This window comes from Xyrauchen texanus, chromosome 3, assembly GCF_025860055.1.
Source record: "Xyrauchen texanus isolate HMW12.3.18 chromosome 3, RBS_HiC_50CHRs, whole genome shotgun sequence".
Lineage (NCBI taxonomy): Eukaryota > Metazoa > Chordata > Actinopteri > Cypriniformes > Catostomidae > Xyrauchen > Xyrauchen texanus.
In genome coordinates, this window is record NC_068278.1 from 33194061 (window position 1) to 33213086 (window position 19026).

At 39.0% G+C, this 19026-nt stretch overlaps 1 protein-coding gene across 1 annotated transcript in view; it reads left to right on the forward strand.

The window, feature by feature from the left end:
* The window catches only part of tmem174 (transmembrane protein 174), a 40073-nt gene that overhangs the window by 11932 nt on the left and 9115 nt on the right, over positions 1-19026 (forward strand). The window contains 2 exon segments of the mRNA XM_052099389.1: positions 2955-3082; positions 3616-3735. Of these exon segments, the coding sequence (XP_051955349.1) occupies positions 2955-3082; positions 3616-3735 (248 nt within the window).

Below are 19026 nucleotides of genomic sequence, written 5' to 3' on the forward strand. Positions count from 1 at the left end.
TCCATTTTGCAATTGAGTTCATCAATCTGTCCTGTTCTCACATGATTTGTTCTTACATTCCGTCTGCACTATTTTTAATTGTCGATTCATGTACATATGCATCAGGCAGACATTTTTGAAGCTTCTCACTGGTTTTCAGTGTCATAAACACCAAATTTTTAGGATGATGCGTCAGAATTAAAAATGTAAAATTGCCAGATCCCAGCATTCTGATGTCTAAAAGGTTACCCGCCTGGATGCCAAAGTCTTGCCAGAGTTGCATTTGTGGTTAATAAGGTTAGGGTTAAATTTAGGGGTAGGGTTAGGTTTATGGGTGGGGTAGGTTTTTTGTGGCACCCCAAATATACATAATAAACATAGTGATTGAAAATTGCATGAATATGCATCCGGATGATTACCCTCTAGACACGACACTTCATCCAGCTGTCTAGAACAGTAATGTCTAGAACAGGGGTTCTCATTGGGAGCATTCAAAGGATGCCAGGGGTTGTTGAGAGCAAATTAGTAGAGAGGGAGGCATTAGGTTACAAATGGGGGCATTTTTCAGTCATGTTAATCAAATCTATCATCAAGTTCCTCTTTGCATTAAAACATTTATATAGACTTGGAGTATAACAGTTGGTTCTTAGATATTCAGGCTGGTATGCATTTGTGCTGTGGTTCATCTGACTTAGCAGTGTCAAATACACAGGCAGAGGCACAACCTCAGCTAATGCACCTGTATGGCTCTGTGGATGGATACGGCTCAATGGACTGAGCAGTGCAAGCGCAAAGCTTGTTGCTTTTCGAGAATCGGTGAGAAGCAAGGCGCGAGAAGCGGAAACCATTTAAATTCGGCACTGCATTTTGCATTACCACCATTGAATATTCTATAGTAGCACTAACTGTACTTTAGGCAGAAATGATTGATAATAAATATTATTATATCACTATTTCAGCTCTATTAAATCATAGGCTACATTGAAATTGAAATACATTTAATAAATTATAATTAGGGAGTGAGGGAATATAATACATTTTTGTTACCACTTATTTTGTATTTATGGTTTTTACTTGTGTTTAGAGTAGGTCTACGCCTTATAATTACAAAAATGCCATAGTTTTATAGAAATCATGTTACATCTAACCTTGGTAGTGAAGATCCATGCTTCCATGTGTTTACTATGGTCTTGTTGCAAATACCACTGTTAAAACTAAAAAAATAATTTTCTAATTAATAAATAATAATTTTCAAAAAGACAAAGGTAAAATATATTAACAATAGTGGTAAGGGAACGAAGTAGGGGGGCATTCATCATATTTTGTTTGAGAACTACTGGTCTAGAAGGTAACCCCCTGGTGAGAGCCACATGTGATGTCCACACACTGAGCTCTGTTTTCGTAAGCACGGAAAGCGCAACACTACACACTACAACCTTGCGCAACGTCATATCAGCATAAAGCACAATTGGGCATGCGTGGGAGTGTTTGCGCTCCCTTTGGGTGTATGTGCACAAACTGTGGGTGTATTTAATGTTAATGAAGTTGTGCAAAGTGCAGTTTGCTATTTTCCTGAGAAATAGGTAATTGCACTAAGACGCTTCAAAAGCACGTCTTATCTCAGCACAAAGTCCCAAATCAGTTCCTAAATTTGTAGTTTGGAGATTCCACCAGCAGGTTGTAATAAAGTTAATGTCCAAACTCAGTGGAAAATACAGTGGATTATCAAATAACTGTCTTTGACTATCACTGTTGTAGCTGTATGAAACAAATATTTATGAGATTGGTGTTAATCTATCTTTAAATCATGGATTATTTTTATGTTTATATTTTCAATTGTATTTATGATAAATTTTTATTGGTAACTTTTCCACCTGTTGTAATAAAGTGATTATTACTAGTTCACCCAAAAATGAAAATTCTCTCATTATTCACTTACCCTGATGCCATTCCAAATGTGGATGACTGTCTTTCTTCAGCAGAACACAAATAAAGGTTTCTAGAATAAGGTCCATATATGGAAGTACACGGGTGCCAGCACTTTGATGGTCCAAAAGTCAAATTTAGGCAGCATAAACGTAATCCATGCAACTCCAGTTAATCAGTGAATGTCTTCTGAAGCAAATCGATAGGTTTATGTAAGAAACAAGTCGATAATTAAAACGTTTTATCTTTAAATCGGAGCTTCCATTCAGGGCTCTACTGCTGTTTGATATGGCCATACTCACGCGTGACTTTTGTTTTTCTTCTGTAAATAAGTAGCACTTCCGAATTCCTGTATGAACTCGCCGATGCACTTATGTCACGCTTAGCATCAGCTGCTGGCAGGAAGAGCTTTTTGTAAGTTAATTTAATAATGGCCCCACTGTCCTACAGAAACCCTACACCTACCCTTACCACTGAACTTTATGCTAACCTCAACCCTACCACTACTAAATCTAATATAATGACTTTATAATGAAATTTTGAACTGATGTAAGTTCCATAAAATATTTCCCTATGAAAATCTTTCAAGCTTGGCATTTTTAACAAAATGTGTCATCATGGTTTAATCCTGCCTCTTTCCCCTTAATTCTTCACTTAATTTTGCCTCCATCTTAAGCTGGAATAGTTTTAGTGAAGAAATGTAAACAGAAGCTGCATTTAGTGTGAATATTTTGAAAAATGTATTCCATTGTTTGCATTAGTATTTTCCTTAAGTGAAAACTTATGTCACTGTCAATATTACAGGGCAGTCAGACAATGTTCCATCAATACCTCTCTAACATCAATATAGCACTTACATTTATGACTTAATTCAATTTGGAGGCAGTGTGTCTGTGGTGGGTCTGTCAGTGTATGCCTGCAGAAGGGTTAGAGGGAATGGAAAATAAGGGGTTATTTTGGTTTCAAATGTGTATCTATTCACATATGGTCCTTGTTTTGGCACATATATCCCAAGCTCTCTTCAGTGACCTTTGACACTGCTCCCTCAGACTGACATGATTTTGGCTGCCTCATTCTGGGTTCAGTTTGACCCCTTTGGACCTCAAAGTTCAGAGGTCACATTTGCTGTGCAGCAAATTAACCCAATGCATCAAACTTTGCATGACACCATGTTCAAGTGAGCTTTTCTTGTGAAAATATTTAGTACTTTTTAATTGATTTAGATTTTTGATGTTTAACATCTTTCCTTGGATTATTTCAGATTTCCATTCTCTTTCAGCTTGTTTTCTATCATGCTCCTCTCCTCTTCACAATGTTTATATGGGTATCTGGAAGACTGTTATTTGGTCCTTTTTATATTGTTTCAATAATTAATTTTCTCTCCACATTCCTTCTTTCTGTTCCATCCTTTGCCTTTCAGTCTCTCGCTCTAACCCCCCTTTTCTTCTTTTCCTTCTTGTTTAAAAAATGTTTCAGTTCAGCTGTCACAAATTGTGTTCGCCTGCCCAGCTGTCAAAACAGGGGTGTGTTTTTTTCTTTGCACCGATATACTACCAAAAGAGAGTGACTGGGAGATACAGAGGGGGGCATATAGGGGGTCAAAGAGAAAGAGATAGAGAGCTAGAAAGAGAGCAAAGGATGGAGAGAGGGGGCTTTAATGTTAATGTTTGGACACAAGCAATTATCTCTAATTATTGTTTTTCTTTTCAGTTTCCCTGTCCTGATGGAGGTCCCAGCCAGACCAACAAGCCGTAATCCGGCCTCGTTGAAGAGGCCCAGTCGGCCCCATGGTGCAGCTCGTCCGTGGGACTCTCGGGCTTTCATCTCAATGTGAGTCTGGAGTTGATTCAAACACAGAGCGATGGGTGAATTAACCCCAAAGCCCTGGCTTTCAATGGGCTCAGCTAAGAGATTATATGTGTTGATGGCAGGCCTTTTATATAAGAGATTAAATGTGTTGATGGCAGGCCTTTTATAGATGTAATGTTTTAAAAGAAACTCCTACTAGACACTCAGCGCCGTTGTAGAGGGTTAGCCATCCTCAACTCTTCACATGCTCATCTCTCTGTACCTTCTGTTGTCCTGCCCCATTAAGTGACATTGTGGTACTGACGACATTTGTTGTAAAATGCAATTGGAATATGCTGTGTTGTACATCTAAATAAGGTTCTGCTAAGCATCTACCTGTCTTTTGAAAAAGGCTTTGCCAATCAACATAATATGACACATTTTTGAAAGTAACCAAATTTAAATTAGTTATTTGTAAGAAATTAGTTCACATTTTCAGTTAACCACCAGTTGTGGTCTAGAATACTTGGTTTAAAAATATACAAATGTATATTATACAACATAAATACAATAATAATTTATGTTCTGTTGGCTAAATAGTCCCTGATACATTATGTATAGTAGAAACTGGGACATGTGTTGGACCATAAGAGACCTGTCTATTCTAATCCCTAATTAAAAAAAGCATGTCATTTGCAGATTTTATTGATGTCAGTGGGCATTAGATCTCAAATTTAGTTCTGTCACAATAAAGCCTGGGATGTTAATGGCATTTTAGCCAATAGATTTTATTTCATGTATTTGCATTTGCATTTACCACACTTTATAGAGTACATTAGCTGAGAGAGCGAAACCAACACATACACACTTTACAATAATAATGATAAAGTTGGTCATTAGCTCACTATATAGTTCAACAATTATTGTAATGGCTTTTTACTTGGTCTGTCAAAGTTAATGTTAAAGTTAAATACATTTTGAGATTAATTGAAAATTATTAACAGTTGAATTTACTTAAAGGTGCACTCATTAACATTTATGTTTGTGTGATCTTGGACTTACCTAGTGGCACGGATGCAGTATTATTCAAATTCAAATGTTTTCTGTTACATACTGTATGTCATTAGCCCCATTTATATATATATATAACCAGGTAAATTACAGGAAAAACGTTGATTGCCTTTACTGGTAAATGTACCAAATGTGCTGTTCAAACATACTATTGATAAGGAAATTTACAGGTAATGATACAACTTTGTATTAAGGAAAATTGCCTGAACAAAATGTACCAGTGTTTTCAAAAGGGTCACGTACAGGGGGGCTTGGTAGCTCAGCAAGTAAAGACGCTGACTACCACATCTGGAGTTGTAAGTTCGAATGAGTGACTCCAGTCAGGTTGCCTAAACAACCAGTTGGCCTGGTTGCTAGAGTGGGAAGAATCATGTTGGGTTAACCCTTTCTGTGCAAATCAGTGCAATAACAGGCACAAGCCCGTACTTCATGTTGTTTGTTGACATATTCTCACAAATAAACTCCTGTTGTTATGTGCTTGCATTTGTGAATACATTTCATGATTGTAGTTTCAGTCTGTGATCAGTTCTGTAGTGCACGCTTGGCTTTAGTGTGTGAGCATCTGACAATTTTTTTCTAGCATCTCACTCGGTCTCTGGTGCGCACATAAGTGCCAGTGCGCTGATGCAGTTTAAATTTAACTCAGAATTTATTCTACATTTTTGACAATAGATTCAGAATCACTGGAGACCGAATTGCGATGTATCAGAGAATCTATTTTTTCTCCCACCCCTAATTTAATCAGTGAAAGTGTCAGAATAACTTGGTTATTAAGCAAGTAGTATTCGACTGGTCATGTGATCCTAACATGGCAGCCCCCATGGAGACCCTCTCCATGTAGAATGAAACAGCTTTTATAAGGTTACTGATATGACTAGATTGGTCATGAGTTTATACATATGTTTCATTATTACTATAAAAAAAAAAAATGTTTTACCTTTAAATGCATGGAAATTTCACCAAAAACTCTTACATAGTGTAAGATGTACGAGTCTTTAGAGACCCGGGACATATATCTATCAAAAATGTATCTACAAAATGCCCAGATAGTGTAAAATGTTCAAAATAGTTTCAAGATAATTAGAAAATAATCAAATATATAATTATGTTTTATTTTTCATATATCAAAGAGATAATGCAACAAATCAGGACAAATCTAGAACAGGATTTATTACTTTCACACAGAAATTTCAAAAGACAGCTGGCTGTCAAACACATCACATGCATCTACACATCTACACATAGAATACATATAAGCTACACACAGGGGCGCAACTACCCAGTGTTAGTGGGGTATGCAGCAACAATTTTGCGCCCCCACCCCACCTACACCCCACACCCCACTTATAAATAAATAAGTTTGCCGGACATCATCATGTATGTGCTTCAAAGTAATAAAGGTTTATTTGAAAGTATATCAGACAGCCACTGTAGGCCTACGGTATATATGTACATAAACAGTAACAAACAGAATAAACAGTTAGAACTAGTCAGTCACCGATTCTTGATGCCAAATCCAAGTAACAATGTTGCTACCAAACATTCAAAAGCGCTCTTTAGTTTCTACTAAATTGTAACATGGCGTGCCTTTTCACTTGCCCATTTATCTAGTTTTGCATCGAATGCAAAACTAGATAAATGGGCAAGTGAAAACACACACACACACACACACACACACACATATATATAGATATGTAATTACAGGGTCACATCTCTCTCTTCCTTTAAAGGTCTGTGCTATATATATATATATATATATATATATATATATATATATATATATATATATATATATTATTTATATAAATATACATACACACACACACACAGATTTTTAAAGAGAGAGAGAGATGTGACCCTACCATAGGGTTTAACCAAAATCTAAATGTAAATATCAGCAACATTATTTTGCATTAAGTTAGCAAACACTTGCCAGTCTGTTAACATTAATATTTGCAAGCCTCCAAGTTTGGTAGCAAATCTATGCATGATTCCATGGTAAACCAGAGATATTGCATTAGTTGTTTTCCAGATTCTTGTCATTTATCGTACATGCTTCCTTATATTTTTCAGTTTTCAGCTCAGCAACCTCGGTTTTGCATATTCTAAGCTAGCTAGCTACATATTCTGGCTGCTACATTCCCAGTCTTAGCAAACGCTAGCTAGTCTGTTAACATGAATATTTGCGAGCTTCCAAGCACAGACGTCACACTTTAAATCCTACCTGTTGCCTTTCACCATCCACTTATTAAGCTGCTGTCGCATCCCTTGACATGCAATCTCCTTTTCCCTCTTCCCTCTTTCTTTTTCTGTTTTTAGCCCCCGACAGCTTTTTTGCTTTATCCATCTTTGAGTTTTAATGACAACTCACTCCTGCTGCTCACTCAGCGCTCGCGTCGCGATATTACCCTTCTGTCAAAATAAATTCTATGATAGAATCTTATGAGGGCGCCGGCGCCTACTCTAGCCTGTTAGTCCTCTAAAATTTATATAACTTTTTTATACTTAACTTATATAACTTTTATATAAATTTTATATAAATGTATAAAACTTATATAAATTAGATTTTTTTTTTTTTTTACCATCTCTTGGCGCCCCCATGGTGCGGCGCCCCTATGCGCCGCATATAGCGCATACCCACTTTTTGCGCCACTGGCTACACATATGTATTTTGTCAGGCACTTATTGAGTCTAAATAAATGGACTACATAATTTCAATAGTACACCAAAATGACAAAAGTCATGTCATACTGTTCATGTGTTGTACTTACAACAGTTTTCTTTTATTTTGTTTCTTCATCAAATAGCAATGTCAAATGTAAATCAATTCAATCACTGAAACAACAGCGCCACCTTGAGTAACAAATAGCATGTACAATATGTAACACACATGTGGGGTACTGATGATTCACCATTGTTGCACAGAAAATCTAAGTTATATACGTGCCAACAGCATAAATCCATGGACCCAACCTGCCTTGTGTCAACAGTCCAGGCTGGTGGCGGTGTAATGGTGTAGGGAATGTTTTCTTGGCACACTTTGGGCTTGTTAATACCAATCAGTCATAGCTTGAATGCCACACACTATTTGAGTATTGTTGCTGACCATGTGCATCCCTTCATGGCCACAATTTACCCATCTTCTAGTGGCTATTTCCAACCTGAAAATACACCAGGTCGCAAAGCAAAAGTCATCTTAAACTGGTTTCATGATCATTATAATGAGTTCACTATTCTTCATTGGCCTTCCCAGTCACTGGATCTGAATCCAGTAGAACACCTTTGGGATGTGACAGAACAGGAGATTTGCAGCATGAATATGAAACTGACAAATCTGCAGAAATTGCATGATGAAATCATGTCATAATGGCCAGAATCTCAAAGGAATGTATCCAACATCTTTTGGAATCCATACAATAAAGAATTGAGGAGGTTTTGAGAGCAAAGGGAGGCCCTACCCAATATTAGTATAGTGTTCTTGGTAAATTGTTAAGTGAGTGTACTGTATGTAGATATTAAATAATAATAAAAAAAATGTTTTATGGAAGTGCAAAATATAATTGTGGCAGCGGGGGCATGGTCAAGTGTCTGCCTGGAGAGAGAAAGAGCGGTAAGTGCGCTTACACCTGAGCAAGATCAAGCCTAACACCTGTTTCTGATTACAGTGAACACGGGGAGAGCGGCATAAAAGAGCCACATAGCCAGTAGACCGAGAGGGAGAATCTGAATCAGAGAGAGTCTGGGTCTGAGAGAGTTTTGGGAACCTGAAATATTACTTTGTGAAGCTGAACCTTATTTGTTATTCTGAAGCTGTCATCTACTGTGAAAGCCAAATAAAAGATTTCTCACTTGAGTTGAAGGAACCTGTTGTCCGCTGTCATTCGTGAGATCCTTTACAATAATAAATAAAAAAACAACAACAACACTATCACATACCAGGGTCTCTAATGACCCTATACTCTTTTGGTACTTAAACTAATATATATATATATATATATATATATATATAGTGCATCCGGAAAGTATTCACAGCGCTTCACTTTTTCCACATTTTGTTATGTTACAGCCTTATTCCAAAATGGATTAAATTCATTATTGTCCTCAAAATTCTACAAGCAATACCCCATAATGACAACATGGAAGAATTTGTTTTAAATCTTTGCAAATGTATTAAAAATAAAAAAATCACATGTACATAAGTATTCACAGCCTTTGCTCAGTATTTTGTTGAAACACCTTTGGCAGCCTCAAGTCTTTTTGTGTATGATGCTACAAGCTTGGCACACCTATTTTTTGGGCAGTTTCTCCCATTCTTCTTTGCAGGACCTCTCAAGCTCCATCAGGTTGGATGGGTAGCGTCGGTGCACAGCCATTTTCAGATCTCTCCAGAGATGTTCAATCGGGTTCAATCTGGGCTCTGTCTGGGCCACTCAAGGTCATTCACAGAGTTGTCCTGTAGCCACTCCTTTGTTATCTTGGCTGTGTGCTTAGGGTCGTTGTCCTGTTGGAAGATGAACCTTCGCCCCAGTCTGAGGCCCAGAGCGCTCTGGAGCCGGTTTTCATCAAGGATGTCTCTGTACATTGCTGCATTCATCTTTTCCTCGACCCTGACTAGTCTCCCAGTTCCTGCCGCTGAAAATCATCCCCACAGTATGATGCTGCCTCCACCATGCTTCACTGTAGGGATGGTATTGTCCAGGTGATGAGCGGTGCCTGGTTTCCTCCAGACATGATGCTTGCCATTCAGGCCAAAGAGTTCAATCTTTGTTTCATCAGACCAGAGAATTTTGTTTCTCATGGTCTGAGAGTCCATCAGGTGCCTTTTGGCAAACTCCAGGCGGGCTGTCATGTGCCTTCTACAGAGGACTGGCTTCCGTCTGGCCACTCTACCATACAGGCCTGATTGGTGGAGTGCTGCAGAGATAGTTGTTCTTCTGGAAGGTTCTCCTCTCGCCACAGAGAAACACTGGAGCTCTGTCAGAGTGACCATCAGGTTCTTGGTCACCTCCCTGACTAAGGCCCTTCTCCCCCGATCACTCAGTTTGGCTGGGCGGCCAGCTCTAGGAAGAGTCCTGGTGGTTCCAAACTTCTTCCATTTACGGATGACTGAGGCCACTGTGCTCATTGGGACCTTCAATGCTGCAGACATTTTTCTGTACCCTTCCCCAGATCTGTGCCTCGATACAATCATGTCTCGGAGGTCTACAGACAATTCCTTGGACTTCATGGCTCGGTTTGTGCTCTGACATGCACTGTTAACTGAGGGACCTTATGTCCAATCAACTGAATTTACCACAGGTGGACTAAAATCAAGTTGTAGAAACACCTCAAGGATGATCAGTGGAAACAGGATGCACCTGAGCTCAATTTTGAGTGTCATGGCAAAGGCTGTGAATACTTATGTACAGGTGATTGTTTTCAAAGATTTCAAACAAACTTCTTTCACGTTGTCATTATGGGGTATTGTTTGTAGAATTTTAAGGAAAATAATGAATTTAGAATAAGGCTGTAACAACAAAATGTGGAAAAAGTGAAGCGCTGTGAATACTTTACGGATGCACTGTATATATATATATATATATATATAAGAGATATATTGAAAAACACTAAAATGGTGTGGGCACAACTCCAAAAAAATGGATGAAGTATAGGAGATGAATTGAGGTCCCGAGGTATGTGTTTACGGGTTAATAAAGAAACATATACTGAATGCACCTTTAACATAGTTAAAACATCTATCTAATGCAGTCTTTACACTGCAAAGGAGACACAGAAGCCACATCTGAAGCATTATATAAACCATGAAAGATGTGTTATACAGAAAAAGACATGTTCAATGTGACAGTGAGCCATCATGAATTATGGAATAAACATTGGAACAGTGGCTTAAATGTTGGCATCACCATCATGGGAATCAGGAAATGATTCACACGCTTGAAAATTAATTGTTGATCCATTTGCAGAGCCAACAGAAAACAAGATGCATTGTTTGTACACATTTTAAAAGAAGATAAATATAAACGAGAAAATTGAACATTGATCATGTTAATGGCAATAAAAGACATTTAATTTAATCTGTTAAGAGCCCTACTTTTACATTCTCATTCTGAAAAACATTTATATTAACCATTCTGAGAGCCTTTTAGTTCATTACAAGGAGGAAAAAGACAGAATGTAAAATACAGAATGAGAGAATGAAACTCTCCTTTGTGGTCCAAAATAGTAGCCAGCAACGTCCCTTTCTCTGTGTTTTACTGAAGAAAAGAGCTGAGGAAAGGAAATGAAATATTACCAATAAAAAGAGGAAAAATCTAACAGTGAGGAGTATGCTGTCATTTATTCCTTCCACCTGCAACTAATGACCCAATGAATGTTGTTTAAACAAACTGACCCCAGCTTTTTTTAGTCTTAGCCTCAAGCTCACACCACCCACTTGTGTGACATGTGAATTGCCTGTGACGCCAGCATGCCCTTATGCTCAGATTTAATGTCTCTCTCTCTCTCTCTCTCTCTCTTACCCTCCTTTTGTGAATGTGTGTGTGTGTGTGTGTGCCATCCACATCTTGAGCAGTTGCTCCCAAGTTGGATGCTGTGTTTTTTTGCTCAGATGTATCCTTAATCTCCATCATATATTGTTTTTAACAAGACTCTTGCAATCTGTATCTGAGCCTGTCGCTCTCTTTTTAATGAAGAGTGGCAGAGGTGCTGGGTGTTTGAGGGTCTGATATTACTTCTGTGGGATACAAAAGAGAGAGAGAGAGTGTTTGTCAGTAAGGCTCCAATGAAGGAGCTGACCTGCGACCTAGCTGGAGCTCACTGCCCTGAGCACAGTGACACGGCCACCTCTGAGCTGCACGAAAGATGTCATCCTTCTGAAACAGCCGTACTCTAATATACAGTATGTGCTTCATATATAGATAAAATTTGCTGCACTAAGTGAATGAGATTTCTATGGGATTTATAGAGATTAGCTTCCCTAAATTACACGCAATGATCTGTGTATATGTCTGACCTCTCCAATCACTCCCAGCCATCACCAGTATGACCTCTCTCCCATGATCCTTCACCCTTCCTCTGTCGGCATGAGCACACAGTTTAGAGATTACAGCAGCTCAGACCTTATGCTCTTTTGTTGTGTGTATGGTTCTGTGTGCATATGAAGATTGAACAAGGCTTAGGCTTCTCTTGTGATGCTGTCATCGGATGTTTAAATCAAGCAGTCTTCTCTGTTAATGGTCTTCATCTCATTCTTTGAATAGTCTGCAAGGACTTCTGTTTTCTAAGAAGTCTGTAACTAACCATAGTAGTCTGTTAGCCTTTTTTTTTTTTAGCACTTTTGAAGTGATGTATATAACACGGAGTGATGTGTTAATAGGAATTTCTCAAAACCTTTCAATGATTTTTTTTTCTCACAATTGTAAATTTTGATTCTAATTTGAATCAGTAGAATCTTATTGATTTAAGCATTTACATTTTGGTTTTGTTTTGTGGTAGCCTATTTGTAGTCCTCTGCTATTGTTTTTATCCTACTTACTGAAATAATGAAATGAAATACCGTTTATGAATAAGAAAAATTATTTAGGCTCTTGGGACTTTTTTTTTATAGACTTAAATTTTATTCTTTATTCATTCACAGTTTATTAAAACTACTTGCATGGGCTGGAGTTAAGGTAAGATCAAATTCAAATAATCTCTAAGCTCTCCTTCTGGTTTGGAAGGCACTTGTCTAGGATCATCATATAATAACTATTTCTCTTCTTATTCTTGCCCCCTGCTGACCACATGCAAACAGACTGTCAAATTTTCTGCATGGCTTTTTTAAGATTGTAGTGATCATCAGATGCTCGGTCCCACAATGCAACAGGCCATTTGAAGTTTTCCCCTCATTTGGTATGTTTGCTATGTTCACCATTAATTTTAGCTATTCAAATTACCAGCAACATGCTACTTTTGAGTCAAAATTTTTTAATACATTTTTCTAAAATGCTATTTGATCAGTATTTATGTCTGTAAAGATACACATGCTAGTCCTAAAAGGTGTTTAAAGGCTCAGAATGCACATTTCCTATATTGTTTTTTCAATAGATAACATTGCGTATAATGTATATGAATTCATCAGGCCTAATCTTTCCAAGGTACATAATATATGTGCAGTTGGGGTTTTGTGTATGAGAGATAGTGACACGAGAGCTGTTGCCTTGGGGAGTCTATCTGTCTATACTATCTACACTAAATCTTGTTATTTCTACAGATTCACTGAGAGCATTTGAAGATTAGGATGGGAATTATTAATGTCCTTTCCTCTCCCTGACTTTCTCTCTCTCACTTTCTCACTCATATACTCACATATATAAATAGACAGTTTCATATTCATACTGAGGTTTACATCAGCACAGAGTGATGAGTGTGTGTCCGCTGTCCACTCTAGCCTCGCAGCAAAGCCTGCATGTTTTTGGAAGGAGTGAAGGAAAAACAGAGGGGTCTGGGTAATTTGGTGACATTGGAGGTCCCTGGCGTTCTGTTATCTGAAGACCACCCATCCGAGTCTTGCCTAGACAAACAGAAGAGCTGACGGGTGTAATACGTAGCAGATGGACAGACTGAGAGAGAAGAAGAGAGAGTAGGCAGAAGTCACTAGGAGTTGGAGAGAGAGAAAGACATCAGAATGGATCCACTATGGTGGTGGTCATTTGGTCATCCTGGTCTCCCATTAGCCACCTGTGCTCAGAGTGTTTAGTCAGTCTAGACTGCGGCTTGGGTTACATTTACATTGCTTTGAAAGAGCGTGCCTGTTCTCTCTCTCTCTCTTTTTCAAAGTTTCTCTCACGCGCATACTTTCTCCACCTTTTCCTTTCATCTTTTCACATACACTTAAACAGTATCTTGTGAACTCATATTTACATTTATGCATTTGGCAGATGCTTTTATCCAAAGCGACTTACAGTGCACTTATTACAGGGACAATCCCCCCGGAGCAACCTGGAGTGCCATTTTCAAGGACACAATTGTGGTGGCTGTGGGGATCTAACCAGCAACCTTCTGCTTACCAGTTCTGTGCTTTAGCCCAGCACTCCATTTATATTATTTATATGGTTATGTGTGAATTGTGGTGCATCTGAAGTGTGATGGGAAAATGAAGGAACGAATAACATGTAATTTTACTCTAAAAAGCACTTTCCAAATAACATATAGAATGCATGTGCAAAGCTCCTCAAAATAAATGTACGTGCTCTCATTCTTAAATTGAGAGGTAGGCAAGAACAGATGTTGTGCCCGTAAAGATTTACTCTTTATAAGATTTACAGTAGCTATTACAAGAAGAAATTATAAAACAGCAGTTCAAACAGTCAAATAAACCAAACAAGTTTAGTAGATTCCTTCCTTTGTTCTGCATGGCAGATATATTAGGAAATCAGTTTTATTTTTGATCCTATGTGTTTACATCAGTGTACACGTGTGTGTTTGTAGATGATGTACAGTCACAAGATAAACCTGGATTTGCTATTCACAAGAAGCATCTGCTGACGTGGACCATGCCTCGCAAAAAAGAGATCTCAAAAGACCTACAATTAAGAAATGTTACTTTGCTTAAAGCTGGAAAGGGTTACAAAGTTATCTATCCACAGTTAGACAAATTGTCTATAAATGGAGATGATTTAGCACTGTGGCTATTCTTCCTAGAAGTGGCTGTCCAGCCAAGATTACTCAAAGGGTAACCCACAGAATGCTCGAAGTGGTAAAAAAGAACCTTAGTGTCAGCTTAAGACTTGAATTATCATTGGAACTGGTTAACATCTTCGTTCAAGAGTCTACTATACAAAAAACATTCAACAGACATGGTGTCCATGGCAAGACACAATGAAGGAAGCCGCTGCTTTCCAATAAAAACATTGCTGCATGCCTGGAGTTTGCCAAAGACCACCTTGACACTTGACAATGCTACTGGGAAAATGTATTGTGGACTGATGAAACTATGGCTGAATTGTTTGTGAAGAATACACAGCACTTTTTGGCATAAAAATGGCACTGCATACCAACATGAAAACATCATCCCAACAGTGAAGTACGGTGGAAGGAGCATCATGAATTTGGGCTGCTTCAGGGCCGCTTGCCATCATCAAGGGAAAAATGATTTCCCAAGTTTATCAAGATATCCTACTGGACAATGTCAGCTAGCTGTGCGCCAGCTGAAGCTCAGTAGAAGTTGGTTGATGCAGCAGGACAATGACCTTACCTTACGAGCCCAGACCTTAACCCAACAGAGATGCTGTGGAATGACCTGAAGAGAGCAGTTCACAAAAGACATCCTAACAAAATGGCTGAGCTGAAGCTGTTCTGTAATGAAGAATAGTCCAAAATTCCTTCTGAATGTTTTCAGGTCTAATCTGCAGCTACCGCTTAGTTGAGGTGATTGTTGCCAAAGGAGGATTGACCAGTTATTAAATCCAAGCATTCACTTATTTTTCCACAGCACTGTGAATGTGTAATGGGATGTGTTCAATAAAGACATGAAAGATTATAATTGTTTGTGTGTTGTTAGCTTAAGCACATTGTGTTTGTCTATACTTGTGACTTTGATGAAGATGAGATCTCATTTTATGACCAATTCATGCAGAAAACCACCTAATTCCAAAGGGTTCACATATTTTTTCTTGCCACTGTAGACGATATCCACTGGTTCTGTAACATTGGTGAGAGTATCAGGGTGGCCCAATTCTGTTACAGTTATTCTCAATTGCTTTGACTCAATTCCCAAATGAGAGTGATTATTTTTTTCAAGTTCAAATCGCTGAACAATTAGTTTCTTGTTCACACCAGATTTGAATTTCCTATTCATTTAAGCAAATTGCATGCATTTTAGCACATGTGTGCAAGTACAATTGTCTACAATTTGCATAATAACTAAATGCACATGATTTGCTGATCAAAACTGTTGATTCTCAGTGAAATTGTCATACTCTTCACAACTTCTAACCATTCACAACTTCTAAAACATTCTTTCATCATGTGAGCCATCATATGCATAATGATTCTTTCAATTATCAAAATCTGTCAGACATGCATGAATATTCCATAAATATCCATGTCACTTTGTACTTTCCAAACCAGGTTACTTTTCTATATACAGTATCTCACAAAAGTGAGTACACCCATCATATTTTTGTAAATATTTGATTATATCTTTTGATGTGACAAAACTGAAGAAATTATACTTTGCTACAATGTAAAGTAGTGAGTGTACAGCTTGTATAACAGTGTAACTCAACACACAGCCATTAATGTCTAAACCTCTGGCAACAAAAGTGAGTACACACCTAAGTGAAAATGTCCAATTTGGGCCCAATTAGCCATTTTCCCTCCCCGGTAAATTTGGTGTCATCGCTCTCACACTCCCTCATACTGGTCACTGGAAATTCAACATGGCACCTCATAGCAAAGAACTCTCTGAGGATCTGAAAAAAATTATTGTTGCTCTACATAAAGATGGCCTAGGCTATAGAAGATTGCCAAGACCCTAACACTGAGCTGCAGCATGGTGGCCAAAACCATACAGCAGTTTAACAGGACAGGTTCCACTCAGAACAGGCCTCGTGCTCAGCATCATATCCAGAGATTTTCTTTGGGAAATACACTCACCTAAAGGATTATTAGGAACACCTGTTCAATTTCTCATTAATGCAATTATCTAATCAACCAATCACATGGCAGTTGCTTCAATGCATTTAGGGGTGTGGTCCTGGTCAAGACAATCTCCTGAACTCCAAACTGAATGTCAGAATGGGAAAGAAAGGTGATTTAAGCAATTTTGAGCATGGCATGGTTGATGGTGCCAGACGGGCTGGTCTGAGTATTTCACAATCTGCTCAGTTACTGGGATTTTCATGCACAACCATTTCTAGGGTTTACAAAGAATGGTGTGAAAAGGGAAAAATATCTAGTATGCGGCAGTCCTGTGGGCGAAAATGCCTTGTTGATGCTAGAGGTCAGAGGAGAATGGGCCGACTGATTCAAGCTGATAGAAGAGCAAATTTGCCTGAAATAACCACTCGTTACAACCGAGGTATGCAGCAAAGCATTTGTGAAGCCACAACACGCACAACCTTGAGGCGGATGGGCTACAACAGCAGAAGACCCCACCGGGTACCACTCATCTCCACTACAAATAGGAAAAAGAGGCTACAATTTGCAAGAGCTCACCAAAATTGGACAGTTGAAGACTGGAAAAATGTTGCCTGGTCTGATGAGTCTCGATTTCTGTTGAGACATTCAGATGGTAGAGTCAGAATTTGGCGTAAACAGAATGAGAACATGGATCCATCATGCCTTGTTACCACTGTGCAGGCTGGTGGTGGTGGTGTAATGGGGTGGGGATGTTTTCTTGGCACACTTTAGGCCCCTTAGTGCCAATTGGGCATCGTTTAAATGCCACGGCCTACCTGAGCATTGTTTCTGACCATGTCCATCCCTTTATGGCCACCATGTACCCATCCTCTGATGGCTACTTCCAGCAGGATAATGCACCATGTCACAAAGCTCGAATCATTTCAAATTGGTTTCTTGAACATGACAATGAGTTCACTGTACTAAAATGGCCCCCACAGTCACCAGATCTCAACCCAATAGAGCATCTTTGGGATGTGGTGGAACGGGAGCTTCGTGCCCTGGATGTGCATCCCACAAATCTCCATCAACTGCAAGATGCCATCCTATCAATATGGGCCAACATTTCTAAAGAATGCTTTCAGCACCTTGTTGAATCAATGCCACGTAGAATTAAGGCAGTTCTGAAGGCGAAAGGGGGTCAAACACAGTATTAGTATGGTGTTCCTAATAATCCTTTAGGTGAGTGTAGACGTATGAGTGCTGCCAGCATTGCTGCAGAGGTTGAAGGGGTGGGGGGTCAGCCTGTCAGTGTTCAGACCATACACCGCACACTGCATTAAATTGGTCTGCATGGCTGTCCCAGAAGGAAGCCTCTTCTAAAGATGATGCACAAGAAAGCCAGCAAACAGTTTGCTGAAGACAAGCAGACTAAGGACATGGATTACTGGAAACATGTCCTGTGGTCTGATGAGACCAAGATAAACTTATTTGGTTCAGATGGTGTCAAGCATATGTGGCGGCAACCAGGTGAGGAGTACAAAGACAAGTGTGTCTTGCCTACAGTCAAGCATGGTGGTGGGAGTGTCATGGTCTGGGGCTGCATGAGTGCTGCCGGCACTGGGGAGCTACAGTTCAGTGAGGGAACATGAATGCCAACATGTACTGTGACATACTGAAGCAGAGCATGATCCCCTCTCATCATGGAGGAGTGGAAGAGGACTCCAGTGGCAACCTGTGAAGCTCTGGTGAACTCCATGCCCAAGAGGAGTAAAAGCAGTGCCGGACAATAATGGTGGCCACACAAAATTTTAACAATTTGGGCCCTATTTGGACATTTTCACTTAGGGGTGTACTCACTTTTGTTGCCAGCGGTTTAGACATTAATGGCTGTGTGTTGAGTTATTTTGAGGGGACAGCAAATTGACACTGTTATACAAGCTGTAAACTCACTACATTACATTGTAGCAAAGTGTCATTTCTTCAGTTTTGTCACATGAAAAAATATAATCAAATATTTATAAAAATGTGATGGATGTACTCACTTTTGTGAGATACTGTATATATATCTCACATAAATGAAATGGACATCAAGGCTTAGTAAACCTTTGTGGCAGGGTGGAGGGTGGGGCTGGGTCATGATTCCTCACACCCGGCCCCTAATCAGTACGTCATCCCGGGGGCTCCTCAGCCTGAGAGAACGAGGGACGAATGTGGCAGGGTGGATGGCGGAGCCAGGTTGTGATTCTGCACTCGAGAGGGATAAAGACCGAACGAAGACAGCAGTGTGTGTGAGAGAGAAAGATTTACAGACAACCGTCCGACACCTGTGTGTGTATTTGTCTTTTTGGTTGAATTTATAATTAAAATATTATTTATATTGTCAAGCCGGTTCTCGCCTCCTCCTTTCCCTTAATCCCTTTAAAACCTTCTTGTTGAATTTACTGTTTGCTCTGGCATCCCCTGCCTTGATTCAGCTTCCCCAACTCCTAATAACACAGGAGATAGCTTTACTGTAATTAATTTAATACTTGAATTATACTTGTATGACGCTTTATACAGCATATCCAAAGTATTTTGTCTCATGTAGACTATTTAACAAACTGAGGATGTAAAATAGAGGATCATGAGTCATCAAGAACAGGGTGACATTGATGTCAT